At 39.5% G+C, this 25,637-nt stretch overlaps 1 protein-coding gene across 2 annotated transcripts; it reads left to right on the forward strand.

The window, feature by feature from the left end:
* The first annotated feature begins 577 nt into the window (after positions 1 to 577).
* Positions 578 to 25,348, forward strand: sstr3.S (somatostatin receptor 3 S homeolog). 2 transcript variants are annotated; one of them, XM_018259935.2, is made up of 2 exons: positions 578 to 935; positions 23,201 to 25,348. In XM_018259935.2, exon 2 carries the CDS (start codon positions 23,705 to 23,707, stop codon positions 24,914 to 24,916), a length of 1,212 nt encoding a protein of 403 aa, XP_018115424.1. In that variant the 5' UTR covers positions 578 to 935; positions 23,201 to 23,704; the 3' UTR covers positions 24,917 to 25,348. The 2 variants fall into 2 exon arrangements, with proteins under 2 accessions (XP_018115424.1, XP_041417598.1); XM_041561664.1 differs by lacking the exon at positions 578 to 935 and adding an exon at positions 1,733 to 1,784.
* Positions 25,349 to 25,637: the final 289 nt, after the last annotated feature.

A 25,637-nucleotide genomic window follows, 5' to 3' on the forward strand; every position in this document is an offset into this window, starting at 1 on the left:
TTGATCACATAGTGACTTTGTTACAAAAAAACAAACCAATGGCAACATTGATCTAATGACACGAATGAGACAATGGGCAAGATTGTCAGCCATTTGATTTTAGTGGTTAGCTTGCAATGCGTCGGAATGCACAGGGATGCTGTGCTGTGGCTGTTGCCAGTGAGAGTGAGCGTAAGCAAACAAATGAATGGGGTAGGATGGATGCATGCGGAAAAATGAATGAGGCAGAGGGCGAGAATGTGAGTGTGGAATGACGCAGCAAGAGGGGAGACATCCCTGCCATTAACTCTTTACACTCTTTATAGGTTTCAATTCTCAGTACTAGAGGGGAAAAAAACCCAACTGTATGGCAAGGAATAGTCCGCACTTTCAACAAGATAAACTTAGGCATTTGTGCAAAGCTAAATGCAAGTCTGAAAGTGTTCTGTGTCTCTCCAGTGGAATGACATTGGCATGCTAAGGATCATTGTCCCTGAAAGAGTTAAAAACCCATCTTTCCCATTTTCTGCATCCCTCTCCCTCCTTTTTTTCATTCTCACTTTTATCCTCTGTCCATTCCTCTCTACCCCTATGTATTTATAGATCTCTCTCTCCCTCACTCCCACTCGCTCCCCCTCTCTCCACCTTCCCAGTCCCTGATTGGTTTTCAACCTGTGTGCCACCGACAGGCAAATCTGTGATACAGAGATATTGAGAAAGACAGAAGAGAATGGGGATAGGGTAAAGGAGACTAAGGCAAGCATAGGAGTTCTAAAGAATGAGCAGTACAACAGCCGCAGCTGAGTGAAGAGAATACCTATAGCCAGGAGACAGAGGCAACTAACCAACATCCATTGCAGCAAGGAGCACCTGTCCCTGCCTACCTGTGAGCTGTAACTGAATACAGTACAGACATGCATGTGCTGACACACCTGTACATAACTGTTCTAAAGCAGGTATGTATCTCAGAAGCAATCCATAGAGAAAAGGCTTTATTAGAAACTCCATTAGAAACTCACCTGTACTTGTTATCTATCCACTTGCCCCGGCACATGGGGAGGCAGACAGAGAGAGGCAGACGCTGCTGGTTTATGTCTGGCACAGTGTATTGGTGCTCAGCGGCAGTCTGTGTGTCAGCAGGAGTCTCTGCCAGTCTATAGCACTTACTGTACCAGCGTGATCACAGTACAGGTATAGGATCCGTTATCCGGAAACCCAAATAACCCAATTTTTTAAAAATGATTTCCTTTTTCTCTGTAATAATAAAACAGTCCCTTGTACTTGATTCCAACTAAAATATAATTAATCCTTATTGGACGCAGAACCAGCCTATTGGGTTTATTTAATGTTTACATGCTTTTCTAATAGACTTAAGGTATGAAGATCTAAACTACGGAAAGATCCATTGTCTGGAAAACCCAAGGTCCCGAGCATTCTGAATAACAGGTCCCATACCTGTATATATCCATCCCTTTTTCTTTTCATTTCCAATAAAACTGTACATCTCTATTTCATTGTGTGCAACCTTGTGCCAGGTGTCCACAAACTGCATAGTACAGGTGTGGGATTCATTATCCAGAAAGCTCCAAAATACAGGCAGGCCATTTCCTATAGCATCCCGTTTAAACAAATAGATCTTGTTAATTTGTTTTTGTCTCTGTAGATGTAGATCCAATACCTTGTACTGATAACATAGCAGAATTCCATGTTGTTGCAAACTAATTTGACTGATTTGTTTGTACAGGTGTGGGACCTGTTATCCAGAATGCTCAGGACCTTGGGCTTTCCATTTAAGGCATCTTTCTGTGAGTTCTCTATGCCTTAAGTGTATTAAAAATATTTAAACATTACATAAACCGAGTAGGATTATTTAAGATTCAATATAGTTTAAAATTTTGAATTATTTTATTAAAAGGTAGTCTATAGAAGACAATCTTCCGTTAATTCTGAGCTTTCTGCATAACTGTTTTACTCATAATAGATCCCATATCTGTATTTTAAAATCTTATTTATTAGCCATATGGTACATAAAGATTCCCTATACAGAAAAACATACAGTAGGTCCCAAGTATTCTACATGACAGAGCACATACCTATATTTAATATACCTGTGCTGTTTGTTTGCAACAGAGAATTTATTGGAATTTTGTACTGCATAATATAAAGTAGACATGAGTACAGTATAGCAGGATTTGTGCAATCTCTGCATTGCTCTGTTTTGCCCATTGTATACACCTGTCCTTGTGTTTGATAGTTCTCTCAGGCACAGAACAATATGTGAGTGCTTTCATGTATTGCTTTAAAATTGCTTGTTACAGTATATGGCTCATTTTTCATAGAGTAGAAGCAGCAGTAAGTGCAACAATAGGTGAAAAATTGTAGTTAGCTCTTGCAAATACTTGTGTTCTGTTGTGCCAGCAGCAGTTCTTAATACCTGCCCTGGCCTCAACAGATGTTGGACAGGGCTCCTTTTACTAGCTGAACTTGTAGAAAGTGTGTGGGTCTAAGTAAAATTGTCTACCCAAGGCCCCACAATGCAGTGATGTTTCTAGGCAGGAGATATTGTATGTGTTCATAAACATACAATAACGTAAGGTTGGTGGCATTTAGGATGGAATTGTGGCTATGGGATAGCAGGCATAGTAGGTAAAGATGGTGCCTTTAGTAGCAGTGTGATCATAGTTTCTGGGAAGGGGCTGTGGCTGTGGGATAGCAGTTATAGTAGGGAGAAATGTGCCTATAGTAGCAGTGGGGGTAATCGTCTATTGGAAGGGATTATGACAGCGGGATAGCAGGTATAGTAGGGAGAGATGGTGCCTATAGTAACAGTGGGATAATAGTCTAGGGGAAAGGGACTGTGGGATAGCAGGTATAGTAGGGAGAGTTGGTGCCTATAGTAGCAGTGGAGGTAATAGTCTCTGGGAAGGGGCTGCGGCTATGGGATAGCAGGTATAGCAGGGAGAGGTGGTGCCTATAGTAGCAGTGGGATAATAGTCTCTAGAAAGGGGCTGTGGCTGTGGGATAGCAGGTATAGTAGGGGGAGATGGTGTCTATAGTAGCAGTAGGGATAATAGTCTCTAGGGAGGGAGTGTGACTGTGGGATAGCAGGTATAGTAGGGAGAGATGGTGTCTATAGTAACAGTGGGATAATAGTCTCTGGGAAGGGACTGTGGCTGTGGGATAGCAAGTATAGTAGGAAGAGGTGGTGCCTATAGTAGCAGTGGGGATAATAGTCTCTGGGACTAGACTGTGGCTGTGGGATAGCAGGTATAGTAGGGGGAGAGGGTGCCTATAGTAGCAGTGGCATAATAGTCTCTAGGAAGGGACTGTGGCTGTGGGATAGCAGGTATAATAGGGAGAGATGGTGTCTATAGTAGCAGTGGAATAATAGTGTCTGGGAATTTACTGGCATTGGTTTTTAGTGGCATTTAGGATGTAATTGTGGCTATGGGATAGCAGGCATAGTAGATAAAGATGGTGCCTATAGTAGCAGTGTGATAATAGTTTCTGGGAAGGGGCTGTGACTTGGGATAGCAGGTATAGTAGGGAGAGATGGTGCCTATAGTAGCAGTGGGATAATAGTCTCTGGAAAGGGAATGTGACTATGGGATGGCAGATATAGTAGGGAGATATGGTGTCTATAGTAGTAGTGGGATAATAGTATATGGGAATGGACTGTGGTTGTGGGATTGCAGGTATAGTAGGCAGAGAGGGTGCCTATAGTAGCAGTGGAGAGAATAGTCTCTAGGCAGGGACTGTGGCTGTGGGATAGCAGTTATCCCCAATTTATATACTGTAAGTGATACCCAGTCTGCAGTCCTTTTGGTTATACAACCCTTGTTATTTTTTATTTGTCATGGCTAATGGCACGTGGGGAGATTTTTCACCCACATTTAAACCTGCTGACAAATAGCAAAAATCTTTCCCACCAGCAACAGAGCAAATCCTTTATGGGAGGACATATACAGCCCTTCGTTTTCTGAAGCAGCATAGTCTATTTTTGATAAATGAGCTCTAAGCTTTCTGCATAATAGGGTGAATCACACAAATTAGGTAAATATGGCTGGTGTAGTTGTAGTGCAGCAACAATCTTTTCAAAGCAGTGGTTTTGCTACCAGTCAGCAGACCTTATGACTGCGGGAGGGAGGGCAGGGGGCCGAAAAGTGGGATCTGCTGTAAGTTAGTAACCCTCACCAGTGCCTTGAACTGGACTGCTTGGACTGGGTGGGTGCTGGGTGCAAGCAACGAAGGAGATGCACCAGGCACCCCTGATTATTTTATTTTTTTTGATAGCTGGGTGGCCCAGTTGGCTGTGGTTTCACCAGTGGGTCTACAGTGTTAAATACAGATGCACACATACACATTTAAGTATATACATTTTAGAGAGAGCGCAGTACACGTATGTCATCATGAAACAGCTAATGGAAAGTGGAAGTAATTGCATGCCCCGCCTCTATGTCTTAAGCCTAAGGAATAGAGGCGGTGCAAGCAATATATGATTGACAACGGAGATATTTAAATGCCTTTATAATAGGCATGGATGTTTTAATTAAAAAAAGGAATTCAGGTTTCATGTTTAACTTGAAAAGGAGACAGGTATCCTTTAATTCTTGCAACATAGAAAAGAATCTTTAGATTAACTTTTAGTATGATTCAGAAAGTGAAATTTTGAGGCAATTTGCAATTTTTATTCGTGGTTTGGAATTGTAGCACCTATCTGGTTGCTAGGGTCTAAATTATCCCACCAACCAGATAGTGGTTTGAATGAGAGTCAGGAATATGAATATGAATATTGAAAGACAAGTACAGGTATGGGACCTGTTATCCAGAATGGGTTTTCTGGATAACCAATCTTTCCGTAATTTGGATCTTCATATATTAAGTCTGCTAGAAAATCATGTAAACATTAAATAAATCAAATAGGCTGGTTTTGCTTCCAACAAGGATTAAAAATATTTTAATTTGGATCAAGTACAAGGTACTGTTTTGATACTACAGTAAAAACGGAAATCATTGTCTATGGGAGATGGCCTTTCTGTAATTCTGAGCTTTCTGCATAGCTTTGCCATTCCTGTAATAAAAAGTAACAATAACAATAGTTACAATAATACTGCCTGAGTCAGTGGCCTCCAATTGAAAGGTGGAAAGTGTCAAATAATTTTAAAAAAAACAAAACAATATCAAATAAAAAAAAATGAAGAACAATTGAAAAGTTGCTAAGACTTGACAGTTCTATAACATTAGGTTAACTTAAAGGTGAAAATCATGCATGTGGCTGTTTGCACTAAGAGGGACAATGCAGAGCATAGCATCCACTGGAAAATTGCAAAAAACCTATTTGCCTCCTTCAATGGGGGGTTGATGAATGAAACCCATTGTGCAGCATTAAGTGTTTTTAATTCGATGTATTTGTTCAGTGAAAAGAGCCTTAGAATCAGTGAATATCTTTTCTCTCTGTATTAATCTATATACGTATGAAGTGTTATGCTGCAGTTGTCCTTGAAACTGTGTTCAGCATGTTCCTCAACTTATGCCTTTCTATAAATGTTCCCCTGTATATTTCTGCCTAGTTTCTGTTATTCCACTTACTCATTTTTTCTATATGATTATAAATAATGTATATCTGCTATAGATCTGCCCAGCATAGCGAAGTTACTGATAAGAAAACGTAAGGGAGTTATTTATCAGTATCCTAGTCACATGGTGGCACGGCACAGAGAAGAGAACCAATATTAGCTGACTGATAAAGAATGAAACAAGAATGAGGATAAAACATTAACTAAAAGAATAGTGTTTTTTCTATTTCACCGTTACCTCTCTCAATCACTTTCTGATGACAGTATCTGTATTCTAAAACATGCATTTGTATTATCAAAGCCTTTCATTATGTTTATTTAATCTGTGTCCTGAAGCATAGAACATAACTGATTTCCTAGTAATTTATGACCTTGCATAGGTCTTATTTGAAAAAAAAAAACATCTCATATAGGAGGTATTTTTCAAATGCAATTATTCATAAGGCCCGACCAACAAAGGCATCGCCAATACCCAAGAGGGCGGCCATATTTGCAGAGTTAAATATTAGCCCATTGAACTGTCCAATGACACTACTTTTTAACTCCTTCAAGGACTCTTTGTGACCCACAGAGGAGGTTACATTTTTAATCAGACAGAAGATCAGTATTGCACCAGCTAAGCCAAATTGGATTGTCTATCATTATTATTATTTGGAGCCCGTGGAATGATGTTTGATAGTAATGTGCAGCATATGGGCCACAGTGTAAAATCTAATTTATCAAATGTGTTGGATATCTTTGTTGTGCAAACAGGCTTGTAAAAACATAGGTCTATAGGTAGGAGAGTAAATCCAGATTGTTTGGCTCAGGACACATGGAAGACTTAATGTCAGCTTTAATTTCTCAGGATGAGGCAACAATGGTTGCAAATCTGCTATGCTAGTACAGGTATGGGATCGATTATCCGGAAATCCCTTTTCCAGAAAGCTCCAAATTACAGGAAGGTTATCTCCCTTTGACTCCATTACAATCAAATAATTCCCATTTTTAAAAATGATTTCCTTTTATTTCTGTAATAGTAACACATTACCTTGTACTTGATTCCAACAATTATATAATTAATTCCTTCATGAAGTCAAAACAATCCTATTAGGTTTATTTAATATTTAAACGAATCTGGGGCAACTCAAGTTATGGAGATCCAAATTACAGAAAGGCCCCTTAAAAACCAAGACCTGAGCATTCTGGATAACATGTCTCATACATGTACTGGGAGGGGAGTACGCCTTTGTTAAGTGATTACGGGAAGGACCATTACTATAACTTATACCTATAGGGGTTGTTCTGTAATTTACATATCATTTGCTATATGTTAATTCCTGGAATTTAAGGGTTCAAATACAAAAGTCACTGGTGGAGTTGCAGACTATTGGCGGCTACAGGGGACCATGTTTTTTATTTTACATTTTCATAGCTTTCAAACTTAGGCATCTGCTACAAGTAAAATCAGGCAACATTGGTGACCTGGAGGCTTTTTTTATCACCTTTAGGAGTCTTATCTAATGTCCTGGCACACTTATGCTTCCAGAAGACTGCTGTGGGAAGCCCAGGATTTTCTAAGGTGTGATAACAGCACTGCATTGCATCAATATATATATATATATATATATATATATATATATATATATATATATATATATATATATATATATATATTCCATACATACTGTATGAATGTTACAGATTTGCCTTTATTTAACAAACAGACTTACATTCTTCTGGAAAGCTTGCAAATGGCATACTAATGCTCGATTTTCATTTTTATTTGACCCTTTTCAATATATCCGGCCTATATTTGTGGTTCCAGACCCCTTTAATTTCTCTATATGACACTTTAACTCAGTCTTGCCCCAGCAGCCGGCATTATCGATATCTGATTAGCCTGTGGCAGGTTAGTCATTTTCTGCAGGGAAAAACACACTCCATTTATAAGTCACTAGATCATTGATCCCCAACCAGTAGCTCGTGAGCAACATGCTGCTCCCCAAACCCTTAGATGTTGCGCCCAGTGGCCTCAGAGCAGGTGCTTATTTTTGAATTCTAGGCTTGGAGGCAAGTTTTGGTTGCAAAAAAAAACAGCTGAATTGAATAGGGGCTTCCAAATAGCCAATCACAGCCCGTCGTTGGCATCCTCAGGAACTATTTTCATGCTTATGTTGCTCCCCAACCCTTATTACATTCGAATGTGGCTCATGGGTGAAAAAGGTTGGGGATCCCTGCACTAGATTAAATTTAAACGTATTATCAGGCTCCTTTCCTGACAGTGGGGCAAGTACAAATTGCAAAAAACAGGTTTAAACTTATTATTTTTTTTGCACTTTGCACCATGGATGCAGAGAATCCAGTAATTCGGTTGGGGATGCATCCTTTTTCAGCAGGATTCGGATTATGCTTAATCTGGATCCTAAAAATTATGTGACTTTTCATCACACAAACAAGGAAGTAATGCAGTGCGGTTCGGATTCAGTTTGGACAAATCTTTTGTGAAGGATTTGGCCAAATTCTAAAATAGTGGATTTGGTGTATTCCTACTTTGCACCCTGCCCTGGTGCTGTTTCCTCTGGCCGCAAAATGGAGCAAAATTACCTGCATCCCCCCCATGAATACAGTGCTGCCTGCATTCAACAACAATGTATTCTTGAGGGGTGAGGGCTGGCACACCCGGAGGTGTCACCCCTAAACCATCCCCTATCCAACCCCTAACTTGCATGTCATTAAAGGAGATGTAAAGGCAATAAAATAAAATCCCATGAAAAAGAAATATATTTCCAATATAATTTAATTAAAAAATGTGTACCATTTTCATAATAAACGTGACTGTATGAGTTGTAATTCCTCCTTCGTTTTACTTGCTCTGACAGCTGCAGATAGGAAACTTCAGATGGTCTCTAACTGCTCTGCAGGGAAACTAATCATACTTTCAAACGGCAGAGGGGAGCTCCCCCTTACTTCACTGACCTCGAGCAGCTTTGTTTGTTTCCCTATAAAGCAGCAGGCCGCTGTATAGAGATTTGTATCCACAGGCCCAGTGCAGTCTGCATATTCTTATTATAATTCAGTCTTGCTGTATTGGCTTCTATGGCAGAAATTATTTGACTTGTTCTGTTTTGATAATTTATGACGATCCCTACGTTTAACCTCCCAACGGAAGCCCAGACCACACTGAGCATGTGCATGGTCTTGGTCTTGCAAAGATGTTTTACAAAGTTACAAGTTGACAGCCCCCTGTGGCCAACTTTGAAAACATAAATCATATGTTTAATTAGGCTTCTGGTGCAGCAAGTTCATGTTTATGTTTAGTATACAAAATACAGCAATTCTAACATTATTCTATTTTAGACGTTCCTCTTTAAAGGAAAACTATACCCCCAAAATGAATACTTAAGCAACAGATAGTTTATATCAAATTGAATGGCATATTAAAGAATCTTACCAAACTGGAATATATATTTACATAAATATTGCCCTTTTACATCTCTTGCCTTGAACCACCATTTCGTGACTCTATCTGTGCTGCCTCAGAGATCACCTGACCAGAAATACTACAACACTAACTGTAACAGGAAGAAGTGAGGAAGCAAAAGGCAGAACTCTGTCTGTTAATTGGCTCATGTGACCTTACATGTGGTTTGTATGTGTGCACAGTGAATCTTACGATCTCAGGGGGCGGCCCTTATTTTTTAAAATGGCAATTTTCTATTTATGATTACCCAATGGCACATACTACTAAAAAAGTATATTATTATGGTAATGGTTCATTTACACGAAGCAGGGTTTTACACATGAGCTGTTTTACTCAGTATCTTTTAATAGAGACCTACATTGTTTGGGGGGTATAGTTTTCCTTTAAGGCTTTATGTAAGGGAGCACAGCTGGGTGCAAGGTGCAAAGGAGCCCTGTATTTTCCACCTTCCCCGTGTGCTGATTGCAGCAAGATCCCAGACAAAAGTCGTTCTTAACTAAGATGAGCAATTTTCAGTCCCTCAGTGGTCTAGCACTTGACTCCGGGGTAATCATAATGACCACTTAAAGATGTAAGGTAAATAGTCCTGGACATTTTAAGTGAGAGAGCACTAAGGGTTGGAAAAACATGCCCCTTAGTGCTGATTGAATAAACCCTTGATATTCTCTCTATTTCAGACTTTGGGCTAATGTGCTTTCAGCCATAAAAGAGTAGTTCACAAATGAGACATTTTTACTGAGAAGTCCCTTTTGAAGATAGTCAGGAACTTAATGTAAAAAAAACCCAGTCATGGTCTTTAGATATATCATTTTTGATCATATTTTTTATATATAAAACATATTTTGCAATATGTGCCAATTCTAAATTCAGAGCATACACTGCTAAAGCCTATCCCTTAAGGAAATTTTTTTTTTAATAAAGGTAAGTGTAATTATAGTTTCCAATAAGGATGAACTATATCTCCATTTGGTTCAAGTACAAGGTATTTATTATTACAGAGAAAAAGGAAATTATTTTTAAATATGTAAATTATTTGATTAAAATGGAGTCTATGGGAGATGGCCTTACTGTTGTTTGGAGTTTTCTGGATAACAGGTTTCCAGATAACGGACGCCATGCCTGTAATATTGTATAAAATTCATATCATATGAAAATCTATGGTGCCCTGCTGAGGTCGACTGATATCCATATACTATGAATATTGATCATTGTGGAATCTGGCAGGTTAGAATATTTCATTGGTCCGTTGCATTATGGCCATGGCGCACTGGCAGAAAGGAAGTTGGCCATACCATGTGTGGCCCCTTGTATTGGCTGGAAAGAGAATATGGTCGGGAGAAAAGTGGATAGAAAATGAAGAGAAAGGACTATAGAAGGCTAAATAAAACAAAAAGGTGAGCAAGTGGAAAATCACTACTCTTAAAGGATAAGTAAACCATAAACAAGACAATTTCCAAATAGAGGTTACAGATAACAAGGAAGTAGACTTACATACCTATTAAACATATCAACAAACAAAATTAAATGCCATATAGTATTTTCATTTTACATAGGGTTACAGATAAAAAGGAAGTAGACTTACATACAAGGGTTTCACTCGCAGGCCCTCTTTTATTCGTCTTTCAATCATGTTATTTAAACCACTGTTGAGCATATCTCACACAATGTAGCATAGGCATCCCTTTCACAACATTGGCTTAAATCTCTATATAATCCATAGGCGTGGGGAAGAGTAACTCATCTTTCTATCAAACAAACAGGAATTGTGATCTTTATCATCAGTAATAGTGGTAACTACACCTTCCAACACCATCTTGTTATTTGGTTCAGCTGTGATTTTCTAAGGAACACTTTATAAAGGCAAATGATAGAGGGTTTGACTTACATGGTCCTTTTAAACAGTACCCGTGTGTGTGAGAATATACAGATATATATATATTTGCATGTACAGTATATATGTATACATACATTAATAGGTACACAGTTGTATACTATGTTGTGGGTGGGAGCACTGCTGAATTTGGCAGACTAGTGCAGCCTGACGGTGGGCCTTAAAAGTTCTCATAGATAAGTAATTATCTAAACAAATAAAACAACATGAAGCAAACTCAAATGTTGTTGCCTGGCAATCCAATTAATTGCATGCAGGCTTTGTGAATTTTTATTAAAGCCCTGTAACACAAAAAATAACATTATTCTTCTGAACCAGTATACTAGTTGTTGCTATTCAGTACACCTTCAATCTGTTGTATTAGCAGCCACCCTTTCTTGGGGGGGGTGGGGGTGGGGGCAGCGCTAAACCTTCGCAAGAACACCATTTTAACTAGAGAGGTACATTTCCTGAAGAAAATGTGAGTGGTGCTTGCCGTGGCAAAACTCAGGCCCAAATCTGATTGGCTGTTGTTGCCCCGCCCCTTTTTTTCCTAATTGTGAACCACAGTCACTCAGTGACTAACATACCAAAGTTTGGGAATGCTGTCATTTAATGTGTAAAAATGGCAGCATTTCTATTTTTTTCTATTGAAAATCAATGAATGAAATTTGATTGGTTGTTGGTGGCTCCGCCCACTTTTTCTAAACTTGAAGTGGAAACCCCCAGCGACCACATTTGTGATATTCAAGGTCCCTGACATCAATACTGAGAGAATGGCAGCCTTCTTAATTTTTCCCATTAAAACCAATCAAAGAAATCTGATTGGTTGGTTTTGGCTCCACCCACTTTTCTTAATTTTAATCCCAGTCCCCCAGTGACCAACTGTGCCAAGTTTGAGGACCCTGCCATTAACCGTCTAAGAGCGGCAGCAGTTTAAAATTTTCCTATTTAATTGAATGGCTGAAATTTGATTGGCTGTTGTAGACTCCGCCCACTTTTTATAAATTTTGGCTGCAGTCACCCAGTGACCCACGGTGCCAAGTTTGGGAGCTCTGGCTTTATTACTGTGAGAATTACAGCTGTTTACATTTTCTCATTGAAGTCAATAGGGAAAATCTGATTGGTTGTTTGCGGCTCCGCTCACTTTTTTGGGTCCCCAAAATAGGACAGAAAAGTCACAACACCCCATTCCCGAATAAGCTGAACGGTTTGACACCTCATTCATGGGTCTGCGACAAACTAATTATTCGATAAATTCCCCATCATAAGTCAATGGGGCAAATTTGGGGACCTCTCCTGCCCCGGGGGTAAAACTTATACCCTCGTGTGGGGTATCATCTGACACAGGTCGCAAACCTCTTCAAATGTGGTAAATTTAACGTTTCTACAAGATTCCCTCTCTGCGCTAGAATCCGTCAAAAGTTGGCCTCAATGTTAATCTATGGGACTTTTTGGGGTGGTTAATTGCCCCCGCAAGGGGCAATTAACCACCCACCCCTTAGAAAAGTCATACCACCCCATTCCCGATTAAGCCGCACGATTTGACACCTCATTCATGGGTCTAGGACAAACGGTGCGGGACTAGTTACGCGCCAAACTTTCATACAGAAGAAGAATAAAAATAAGTTTGCAAGATAACAGTAGTGATGCTTTTGCTTCGCAAGCACCACTAATTAACAATTGTGATGTTAAATTACATTCCCCCTTAAGGGTGGTTTTCAGTGGCTTTCCTCCACGGCTGCTTATTTTAGTGGCGGCTTTGTCCACAGTGATCATTTTGTGCACAATACATCCAAATCTTTATGAATTCATCTCTGTGGCAGAGCACTGGGGCCAGCAAACAACATACTTTTTAATGAACCTTGAATTTTTAAAGTCAGAATTATGAATTTTAATCTCTACATACTGATTCATGACTTTTAAAGGAGAAGGAAATGGCATACTTGGGGGTGCAAAAAGTCAGGCACCCCCAAGTGGTTGTATTTACTTACCCATTTAAGGCTCTACTGCGCATGCGCCGAATGTCACAAAGTTTACCGATTTCACTTTGTGACATTCGGCACATGCGCAGTAGAGCCGTACCGGTAACTGTTCCTACTGCGCATGCGCCAGAAGACGCCGGTTAGAGCAGGAAGAAGACGCGCGTGGGAGAAGATGGCAACTGTGAACTCCGTGGACAGGACCTGCGCAGAGGGGTGAGTAACAAGTTAGGGGCATTTGCCCAGGGGGACAGGTAGGCCAGGGGGGAGGAGGGAGGGGGGGGCAACACAGGGGAGGGGGGAGGGGTTTTGCGCCCAGAGGGTTTCCTTCTCCTTTAAGATGTGTGTTTTTGAGGCTAGGCTCACTTGTTGTAAGGCATGCTTGTAAATCTATTAAGTATTAAATTGGGATGGGCAAATTTTTTTGCCTTGTTTCGCTGAAAAAATTACGCCCATAGACTTGTATGGCATCGTGCGTCAAAAAAAAAAGACATTTTTTGGCGAAACAAAACGGGTCAAATTCTCCCATCCCTAGTCTTAAATTGTGTTCTTGCCATGCATACATGGCAGCAACCATTGCTTCTTCTTCTTTTACAACCAAAGTCCAAATATTGCTTGGCAACTGTTCTTCCAGGGGCGATCCTGGAACTGCTCCCCGCTCCCGCCCTGCGCTTAAAACATCTGCATCGGAGAGGGTTTAAAGGGGGCAGAATTTAATAGTGAAATAAGCCCAATAGTGCTCTCTGAACTAGCGGAGCTGAATTTCTAGGTTATAATCCGGAAATTTGGCTCATAAAGTTACAAGCGCCAATTTTGCTTTGGCAACTTTTTTGTCACAGCGGGTTTTTGCTGCAGTTTTCATGAAAAAATCCACCAGTGTCAAAGTGCTGAATTTCGCTGCAAATCCATGCCTTGCAAAAAAAATCGCTTATCACTATAATGCGATAGTGGATTTTTCCATATCTACAATGTTCACTGGTACACAGAAAAAGTCAAAAGCATAATCATCATGAAACAATATGCAATTTCCTATATCCCTGGGCAATATATTTATTTGAGGATACTGTTATTTTATGTCCCTTAACATTCATTAACCTAGTAGAATATGACAACTGAGCTTCAGAATTGTACAATTTTGGGGAAGGGTTGTGATTTGACTGTACGTTTATTCCTTCTCTACTGCCACCATATGCAGTACTTTCCTTAGGCTATTCCTTGCTGTAGCAATATATATAAATATACAGTATTCCATCGGCACTCTCCACTCAAAATACTTAGACTGGGTGCTCACCATATATTATAAAGTCCAATGTAAGAAAGCACTCACAGCTACTAATGGGCGAATTTGCGCCGTTTCGCTTCGCCGAAAAATTCGGTGAAAATTGGCGAAACGTCGCCGGCGTCTTTTTTTTTTACGCCAGCGAATTTTTGCAGGCATTTGCGAATTTATTCGCCAGTGGCGAATCGCTCAAATTTGCCGCGAATTCACACCTGCGGAATAAATTCGCCCATCACTACTCACAGCTACAACCATCATACTGTATAAGTGGAAAAGGCTTATTCCTCCGTATTCACATCATGTGAATATGGAGGAATAAACCTTTTCCACGTTGATATATGATGGTTGTATCTGTGAGTGCTTTCTTACATTTAAATGGTATTAAAAAAATAATTGGCATTTTTAAAAAGGATTTCCTTTTTCTCTGTCATAGTAAAACAGTAGCTTGTACTTCATCCCACCTATATAAAATTCATTCTAATTGGATACAGAAAAATCCTATTGGGTTTCTTAGTAGACTTACGGGGGAATGTAATAAAAATCGCTAACGGAAAAACTATTCGCAATGCGAAAAGTTATGCCTTTGCGCGAACAAATTTTGCTTTGTGCGAATTTAATATAGCTTTTGCGAGCCCGGAAACTGTTTAGCGACCACTTCCGACAGTGAAAGACCGTTTGCGAATTTTATAGTTTGCGCCAATGCGCAGTCAATGTAATAAAACTTCTTACTGAAAAAGTCGTTATGTTTGCTCCAAAAGATTACGACACCTTCAAGCACTTCTTATGAGTGCGCAATTAAAATTCGCAATGCGCAATTAAAATTCGCAATGCAATAACAGTTTAAGGAACAATATTACATTGCGAGATGTGGATTTTTAGTCTTATTGGTGCGAATTGTTTTGCTCTTTGCGACTTTTATTACATTCCCCTGATAAAGTAGAAATCCGTAATCTTTCCACAATTTGAATTGTCATACCTTCAGACTACCGAAATTTTTTTTTTTTAAATCCAACAGAATTAATTCGACTCCAATAAGGATTAATTTTGGTTTAGTTGGCATCAAATACAAGATACTATTTTGTTATTACAGTGATAAAGGAAATCATTTTAAAAAATGCAAATTAAAATGGGAGACGGTCTTCCCGTAATTCAGAGTTTTCTGAATAACTGAATTAAATATATATTAATAAATAAGGGGAGATGTTCCAGGATTAAACATGTATCTAATTGAGATAAATATTTCAAACGTTATATTATTTCAACCAACAAAATGCTAGGGAGTGAAAAGAGCCAACAAGAGATTCCATGCACATAAATACAGTGTATATACTTTTTCATTTCACCCACCTCAAGAGTCTCCATGTTAATCCCTCACTTAATGGAAATATCCTTGAGATTTGTAAGAGCTTGTTGATAGCTGCCTCTTGAATGCTGTGCAGTTTCATCTCAACAGCAAAGGCCAGAATAATACACAGAAAGGCAAGAGAATATAATGTTGTCTGTATAATTAATCAAGAAATAACAGTTAGCCTATGAACAAAAGCTAGATAATCTAGATGATTTATATTCATTTATTAGTGTAATTTTTGAACAATTTGGCTGTCTACACTCCCTCTCTCTTACCTGTATTTTAATTGCTATTTGGATGCCAAGCTCACTTGCCATAGTAACCATAAAGCTGTCTTATTATATCTATATTTATCACTTATATTTCTATTCAGTCCCTCTTTTTTTTATAATGTCTTTATTTGCACCTATTAAACATATCAACATACAAAATTACATGCCATATAGTATTTTCATTTTACATAGGGTTACAGATAACAAGGAGGTAGACTTACATACAAGGGTTTCACTCGCAGGCCCTCTTTTATTCGTCTTCCAGTCATATTATTTAAACCACTGTTGAGCATATCTCACACAGTGTAGCAAATGCATCCCTTTCACAACATTGGTTTAAATCTCTATATAATCCATGAGCCTGGGGAAGAGTAACTCATCTTTCTATCAAACAAACAGGAATTGTGATCTTTATCATCAGTAATAGTGGTAACTACACCTTCCAACACCATCTTGTTATTTGGTTCAGCTGTGTATTTCTAAGGTACACTTTATAAAGGCAAATAATATGACTTACATGGTCCTGTTATACAGTACACGTGTGTGTGAGAATATATATATATATATATTTGCATATACAGTATATATGTATACATACATTAATAGGTACACAGTTATATACTATGTTGTGGGTGGGAGCACTGCTGAATTTGGCAGACTAGTGCAGCCTGACAGTTGGCCCTAAAAGTTCTCATAGATAAGTAATTATCTAAACAAATAAAAAGACATGAAGCAAACTCAAATGCTGTTGCCTGGCAATCCAATTAATTGCATGCAGGCTTTGTGAATTTTTATTAAAGCCCTGTAATACAAAAAATAACATTATTCTTCTGAACCAGTATACCAGATGTTGCTATTCAGTACACCTTCAATCTGTTGTATTAGCAGCCACCCTGTCTTGGGGGGGAGCAGAGTTAAACATCCAAATCTTTATGAATTCATCTCTATGGCAGAGCGCTGGGGCCAGCAAACAAAATGCTTTTGAATGAACCTTGAATTTTTAAAGTCAGAATTATGAATTTTAATCTCTACAAACTGATTCATGACTTTTAAAAAAGAAGGAAATGGCATACTTGGGGGTGCAAAAAGTTAGGCACCCCATGTGGTTGCATTTACTTATTTGAAACCGCAGACTGGTGCTTCTATCGGGAGAAAACTGCACCAATCTGAGGGTTGTTCCAGCAAGCACCAAAGACCGATCGTCTTCCTGCTTCTTCTTTCTTCTTGCGGCTGTGCATGAGCAAAAGTGTGAAAAGCCGAACTTCAACCACAAAGCCAGTTATTTCATTCTACTGCCATATATCTGCCCTGGGAAATTTGAAGAAAAAAGAAGAAGGAAGCCGATTGCTCCGTGGTACTCACTAGAAGAACCCCCGGGCTGGTTTTCAGGGGAGCTTTAGATAAAGGTTGGCCAAAGAGACTTAAAAATTAAAGGCATTTTTTTAAACATAAAATTCATTGTGAAAAATTGGCGGCGTCAAAAAAGAATTCACTGGCGATGGTTCACAAATTTTATGCCAACTTGTCGCTGGCGTCAATTTTTTACGCTCGCTATTTGTTGGCAGCGTCAAAATTGGCATTTTGCAAATTTTTCACCTGTTTCACGAATTTTTCGGGAAATTCGCGGCGAATCGAAACTGGACAGATTCGCCAATCACTATTAATTATTCATGACTGTCACTTTGTATGGCTTTTGGGTCCAACAAATAAATATGCAATGTCTAAAGCTCAACTAAAAACAACAGCAGTCGAAGGGCTCTTAAGTTTCCCAGGTAGCGCTACCTGCCCAAATACCTTTCCTGCTGGACAAAGGTATTTGCTCCCACGTAGCAGGCACACAAGCAAAGCTTGTTTCACAAACAGTAGACATGCTGGATCCCTTCTTTTTCTACCCTACCATGGGCACAACTCACCCTGGGGATTCACTCAGATTGGTAAACTCATCCAGAGCTGGAACAGGCATCCGCAGTGATGAAATCCATTCAGTGAAGCTCTCAAACTCCTTTTAGCCCCTACATGTTGCAGCACTTCTTGTCACTCTGTCCTCAGTGAGAAAGAAATCAGCAATGGCTGTGAGCACATGGCTCTGCCTATATCAAAACAGTTACACAGCAGTGAACACCTTCTGGCACCCTCCAGCATCTACCAGACATGCTGCCCCTCCCAAGACTCTAGGTAGACCCTGTAGCTGGAGAAGCAGAGGATTTCCACCATGTGCATGTGATTTCAGACCGTAGGGGAATTACCCATTTGGGTCCCTACAAGTATGTATAGTAATTACTGTCCCATCAGTCCTAGTGACTTATTTTCACCATGTGATTTCAGACCGTAGGGGAATTAACCATTTTGGTCCCTAGAAGTATGTATAGTAATTACTGCCCCATCAGTCCTAGTGACTTATTTTCACCATGTGATTTCAGACCGTAGGGGAATTAACCCTACAATTATGTATAGTAATTACTGTCCCATCAGTCCTAGTGACTTATTTTCAGTTTTACATTTTTTTCGGTCCTGTAAGTTCTGGCATATTAGGGATAGAACCCTAAGAGAAAGGTAACTGTTACAAATTAAGTACACAAAGATAGAAAAAGCACCAGCAGACAATCTACCTTCATGATCCTTCTATGCTGGAGAGTATGCTATGAGTACCTTCACATCCAACTTGTCTTATTCCAAGGTTCAGCTGAGTGTTGTGTCCATTATCATTAAGGAGCAGGTTTGTTGCTGTCTGTGGGTGCTAAAATGCTACTCCACTAGTATACAATCCAATGGCAGACTACAAAACTAGGGCTGCATTCTTTGACCCAGTTTCCGGCTAAATTAGTCGACCCAGAGGCCAGTTACACACTTTAATAATTTGTATCAACTCTACAGAAAAAATTATTTTCTCTTTAAAATAGATCAACTCTTCTAGCTTATTAAAATGACGTGTCTGCCAGTTGTTTTGTTTGGAAGGCATTTCAGGTAAAGTTAATGAAAGAGAGTTCTGACAGTTCATTAATTGCGGTACGTCTTCCCAACTGTTTTGGCCTGCGGTCATTATTATCTCAACTGTAATAAAACAGTGGCAAATTCTGATTTGTGTTGTAGAATTATAAATAATATTTGCACAGAGCCTGGCACAAAAATGGCCCTCCTTTCTTTTTAGATTTTTTTGTTGCAGTGAACTGGATTGTATTGTGTGCATTATATATAAGGATCTTCATTAAAATTACTGAAAATGGTTTTGTTAAACAAAATGATCCTCCTTATTCATTTCACTTTGAAAAAAAAAGATCCAAGAGCATATTAAATCCATGATAGAGTTTGCTTTTTGTTAATACATCATTTATGGATTTGCATTGCTAATGCAAGCAGGCTAAAAGTGATTATTGTGTCTGTATTACATTCATGAAAAAAGCACGCTCTCTTACAAATACAGATTATAATAAAGTCTTTTATTACCTGTATGTAAACCCAGAATCATTTGGCATTACTCTGCTTTGTAGATACTGCATGATATATGCTTAATTGCTAATTTTTTGGGGGAGAAGTCTCATCTGACTAATTTCTTTAAATCAGTTAAACATATTTAGGCAACCAAAATTAATAATTGTCCGAACTTGCTTTTAAATTGTGTCAAAAAGGTGAATGTATAATAATAATAATAGTCAATATCCATGGTTTTAGATGACATAGGTTTGCATTTTTGATCTACTATTTACTTTTTACTAATATGAGCTCATACAAAAATATCTCCAGGAAGTCTTCTCAACCAAAAGCTGTATTTTTTTACTGGTTCAGAAAAAAACCTTGTCTGCTGTGAATTTTTAAACCTGAAACATACTTTGCATTTATATTTATATAAGTCAACCAAATCTGCACCTATGTGCCTCTAAGCAAATTTTGCAACTATGCCCACCATGCTGGATTCCCCTTGCAATTTGTGAGAAAGTGCATCTCCACTCTGCAGAGCTATCAGATGGGTTTCTTGCACCCAATACCTATTTCTCTCTTCCTGTGTGCCAACAATGCTTTGTACAGGTCCCACTTACATGCAGAGCCAAGATGGAATTACTTGAACCCAATTGAACCCATCCAATGGGATGTTGCTAAACTGTAGATATTGCTCATAATAAATAGAAGATGTTCTACAGTGTCCGTATTCTCATATTGCATAAATTTGTTATCAAGGAGCTGAGAAACATGTGGCATGTTTAATTTATTTTTCAGTCAAGACTAGTGGATCTAGTGTACTGAAAACTTCTCTGGACATTGTGGTTAAGGCTTAGAAACCTGCAAAAGCATGTTCACATAACTCCCAACATAGTGCCTGCCTGGGCACCCTAGGTGAATGTGCAAATAGATGTGCACAATCTCACTATGAGGGAACAACAGCAGAAGTGAAGAGAGTGGAGACAGGACTAGGGGTAGATGGCAGAGCATAGAAACCAGTGAAACAATGACAGTGCAGGGCCCCAGTGGCAAAACAAATTTCGAGGGGCCCGGTGCACATCATTTTGTGCCACTCTGCTGGTTATGTCCCTACTCTGGTTGTGCACGCGTCACTATATTACTAATACTATAGAGGGTCTGTTACTATAGAGGGTCTGCTTCTTCTATAGTTACGCCACTGTGGCAGAGACTCACACCCTAGGCACGTCCCCAGGAACGAGAACAATTAGGCTACACCTGACCTGCCTTGACCATACCCAGCTAAGAACAACTCAACCTTGATCAGCGAAAACTTTATTTATTCTCCATCAAACCCAGATCTTTTTTGGGTCCGCTTTTCTAAACTGTCACACAAAGAAGGGGATAATTGGAATGTATATATATGATATTGTAGTCACTGGTGCAGTGCTGGGCCAAGAAGACCAGGCCCCCTAGGTGATCTGGCCCACCGCCGCGCTCCCCCAGTGTGCACGTGCTCTGTGCGCACATGCCCCCGAAAGCAGTGTGCACACTCATGTGCAGAGCACCGGAGGGGGGGAGGCAGGTAAGAGCGCCGGAGAGGAGGGAGGCAGAAGAGAGCGCTGGAGGGGAGGGAGGCAGGGGAGAGCAGCGAACATGGGGTAGGCAGAAGAAAGGTACCTGCCTAGCACCCCTTTTCATGTGCACTAGATCTGGTGAATGGTGAGTGCTGATGGAATGGTGAATACTATGCATAAATAAATGTAGGCTCCAGGGAATGTGTTAGCAGCTAGGCTGGGTCCTTTTTCCCAGCGGGGAGGGGGGCTAGTTCCCAGAGGTTATAAAAATTGATGCTCCCATGAGTTCTGTCTCTCTTTTCTAGTACACCCACTTGCTGGAGTAGGTGGTGTGTGGCTGTGAGGGTCTGAGGTGGAGGTAGACCTCAGTATAGGAGCAAGCAAGTGTCAGGTCAGAAACTGTAATAGGTCACTATAGGAGTGATAGATAGGTTCATGAAAATTATTGAGCAGCTTAGGCTCCAACTAGGCGTTTACTGAAGGTTTAGCACCCTGTGGCAACAAGTCCGCCAGGATATGGACTCAAGTTGTTAGGCTCAGGGATAGAGTGATCCTTGGAGTTGTGAGATTCACCTTCCATGGAGATTGTGCACCAAATGCAGGCAAGACAACTCAATTCAGAAAGCTGACTAACAAAGGATCAGAGAGGATCCGTGAGCAATATATTTGTGTAAATGACCTGCTGCCACTATTTGTTCATGAAGTGTACCGTCTGAGCATGCACCTTGAATATGTGATTGACCATTAAGAAGAATACCATCAGTTCAATAAATTGTTCTGCTGTTTTAAAGAACCACTGGTGCCCAAACTTATTTGATATAGTGTGATGGCTGTGTGCTTATTCCAGAGTGGTAATCCCTTACTCCATACCATAAGCGGGGACCCCATCTGAAGATAAAGAGTCTAATTATAGTGTGCCTACTGGGAGTTGCTGGGAGTTGGAGCCCGGGTTCTGGAACCAGTGTATAGTAACCCAAGGAAGGTTAAGGCAGACCCTGACCAATCCACTTGTTACATATATATTTTGCTGGTTTTATTCTATCCATGTTAAACATACTCATATGAATCAGTTATAGCCCAAAGCCCAGACACTCAGATATTAAACGTATTATTTCTGTCTTGGAGTGTCTGTACATGGAAAAAAACCCAATGGGCCCCAGGTTCTTGTGGGCCCCGCTGGTCCAGATCCGCAACATGAGCTTCCTTTTCCTGCAGCGGCTGTCCCAACAGTGCGCTCGTGTACTTACACAGATACGCATGGCACTGGGCACCGCACACGGGGGGGGGGTGCGGCGGCGGAGGGGGACCCTGAAACAGCAGCCCCAGTGGGCCCTGGGCCGACCCTGTCTCTGTGAGTGACACATCTGTGTAAACCATTATTATGTGTGGAACCCTTGTGTTCCACACGTGTACATAAGGCCATTCATAGATATTATTGCCTTACAGTATTTCAAGGAGCACAAGATTTGATTTGCAAAGCAGGAGATTACAGTTGTAAAAATGTTTTCAAAGGGCATAACTGCAGCATTCAAAAGCCGTCACCACCTATTCAACAATGCAGGCTTTCTTTTAACCATTCAGAAAAATATTGGCAAATATTGCAGACAAATATAATTATCCGAAAGCCTCCTGCTTTGACATGTTTCATTGTTAAGAAAATTAATCAGAAATTAAAATATCACTTCTTTTAGCAGATACGTTAGAAAAGTAAATGGAGCCTCAATTATCTGTATTAAAATGAGTCATTACTTTGACACATTGTAGTGTTACTGTTTTTTTTTATTTTTTTTAAAAAAGTCTCCTCCTCCATCTGGATCACCCACTACAATAATTTTATTTTTATTAACTCTATGCAGGATCACCTGGCCAGCAATACTGCAGCTCTAACTGTTACAGGAAGAAGTATAATATTATGAAAGTAGTTTATTTACATATGGTTTTACAAATGAGCTGTTTTATGCAATATATTTTTATAGAGACCCACATTGCTCTTGGGTATAATTTTCCTTTAATCTCCACCATAGGAGATTTAGGAAACACTGCAAAGTGCTAAAGCATTTCACTTTTGCCCTTTTTTTTTTTTTAACTTTTGGAACTGTGCATTCACCATTATAGGAGAATGGTTTTCATTCTATTGTTCTACATAGATCTATGAATGACAATTGACCCCTTTTTACCTTCCCGTATAAGAACTAAGAAATAGTGTATATGCTATTCAGTTTATCTTTCTGCAAATGTGTGCTCCACGGCCCAGCTTCAACTTTAATGACTGCCTCTGGTGACACAGCAGCTAAACATATGCTTTGCTTATATGTACAAAACTCAGAAAGTCATAAAACTCTAGTTCAGAGCAAGATGATTGAATTTAAGCATAACAGAAATAGAATGTATTACTTTTGGTAATGACTATATGTTTTGAATTTGGTTATACATTTTTGTATTTCATTTTTTTTCTTTACAGAAATGAAGCTGCTACAGCCATGCAGTAGCTGAAAAGAATAACAATAAGGTCCTCGAGAGAGAGTCAGAAACATCCAAAAGAAATTGATACATGCTGAAAAAATACATTTTAACAAGAATGGTGCCACCAATTTAATGAGAAAACAAAGAGTAGTAAAGAAGTATAAAAGAAACAAAAGATATCCTTTGCATCTTACAGTACGCGGCTCTGGCTTCTGTTTCCTAAAGCAATAATTTGAAATCAAGGAGAAATCATTTCCAGAAAATACTGTGTTCTATTTTATGAAGATAAACATAAGGCTGATACCAGAGACTCTTCACTCTGATTTGTGAACTGTGGAATATCCTACAAAATGTAAAACCTAACTCGAATATGATTCAAATCCACATTTAAAGTGAGGCAGCATGAAATTTTTAGTTTATGAGAAAGCAAAGCAAAGCATATCTACAGAAGAATAGTTTCTGAAATCAAGAGGCAACGTAAGTTGTTTAGTTTACCTCAATAATGACACCAACCTTTCCAACTACCCTGCTTGAGAGCTCCTACAATGAGTTTAACGCAACCCTTAATACCAATATTTCATTTAATCAGAATGGAACCTCTCCTGGACTCCTAATTCCTCTTGTCTATCTGGTTGTATGTGCAGTAGGTTTATGGGGAAATACATTGGTTATATACTTGGCATGGCGCAGTCCTGCTGGCCAGAACTCAGTAACTGCCCTTTATATTCTTAATCTGGCAATGGCTGATGACCTTTTCATGTTGGGTCTTCCCTTTCTTGCAGCCCAGAATGCCCTATCCTACTGGCCCTTTGGTTCACCTGCGTGCCGCATAGTAATGACTCTAGATGCAGTTAACCAGTTTACCAGTATCTTTTGCCTGACAGTTCTAAGTTTTGATAGATATCTCGCTGTAGTGCGTCCATTTCAGTCTGTCAAGTGGAGAAAACCTAAGGTGGCAAAATTTGTCAATGTGACTGTGTGGATCGTATCATTTCTGGTTGTGCTCCCTGTTGTATTCTTTTCTGGTGTGCCAGGGGATACTGGGACTTGTCACATAGCATGGCCTGAGCCAGCACACATATGGAGAACTGGTTTTATTCTGTACACTGCTGCCCTTGGCTTCTTTTGCCCCCTACTTGTAATCTGCATTTGCCACTTACTGATAGTGGCCCAAATACGTTCTTCTGGAAAGCGTGTTAGAGTAGCTCCAAATCGCAGACAGGGGCCTGAAAGAAAGGTAACCAAGATGGTGGCTCTAACAGTCACTGCATTTGTCCTATGCTGGTTTCCCTTTTATGCACTGAACATTATCAATCTTTTGTGGCCCCTGCCAGAAAGTCCTAAGCTTTATGGGCTATATTCATTTGTGGTAGCCCTTTCTTATGCAAACAGCTGTCTCAATCCAATTATTTATGCTCTCCTCGCTCGACCTTTCCAGCGAGGCTTGAGAAGAGTCCTTTGCAGGACATCTGTCCGTGTTGCTCATGGAACATTAAAAGGAGGTGAAGATGAGGTACATGAAGAAGCTAGCAGGGTTAATGGTATATCTCAAGAAGGGAGAAGTGTCAGAACAGATGGAGGAGAAGGAAATAGCATGAAAGCTATAAGTCAGAATCAAGTCCAACAAGAAGTTAGTACAGCTGCACAAAAATCTCTACCAGAGGATCTGGGGGCCTGTGAAAAAGAAAGTATGCTAAGAATCAGTTACTTGTGACATAAAGAGAAAATATGCTTATAAGTATATTATGGACCTCTGTGACTCATCATGATGGAAACATTGACTCTCTACCACTCTTTCTTAAATGCTACTACTGATTGTGCTTATTATGTGACGACACACCAAACTGGTCCATGGTTCTCATAGCTTTGGTATATAAATTATCTAAGATAAATAGAGAACAATGAAGGAAATGGAGACTAGTCAACCCTGTGTAATAATCTCTTACTACTAATTGGTTAATGTTATTAAGTGAGCTCTGCAGGTCAGAGCCAAATAACTGCTACCTAAAGTGCTATGCTGTAACATTTACATATGGATTAGACACATGTTTCCATAAAAAAAAAACTACAACAATATGGTTCTGTATAATAATTTTGATTTCTTTAACATTTTCATTTCAAGGTTACAAACTAACATATGAAAAGCAACTACTGTATTCACAGCACACTCACTCACGCAATCCACTCAAACAGTATTGTATATTTCTGCTTTGGTTTTGTTTCTCATTTTCAAACAAATGTTATGGGCGAATAAAAAATATGTTGAGAATCAATCTTCGTGTAGATGATTTTCAGTACCACTGCTATTAATACTACACACAACATCTTCTCCCTCCATCATATTTTGTCTCCGCTTCTTCTGTTCATCCATACAGATGGTGTATTTGCAAAGCCACAAGAAAAGGCATGATGCCAACCATTTCATCTCTGAAGTA

The sequence above is a fragment of the Xenopus laevis genome, chromosome 4S, assembly GCF_017654675.1.
Source record: "Xenopus laevis strain J_2021 chromosome 4S, Xenopus_laevis_v10.1, whole genome shotgun sequence".
Classification (NCBI taxonomy): domain Eukaryota; kingdom Metazoa; phylum Chordata; class Amphibia; order Anura; family Pipidae; genus Xenopus; species Xenopus laevis.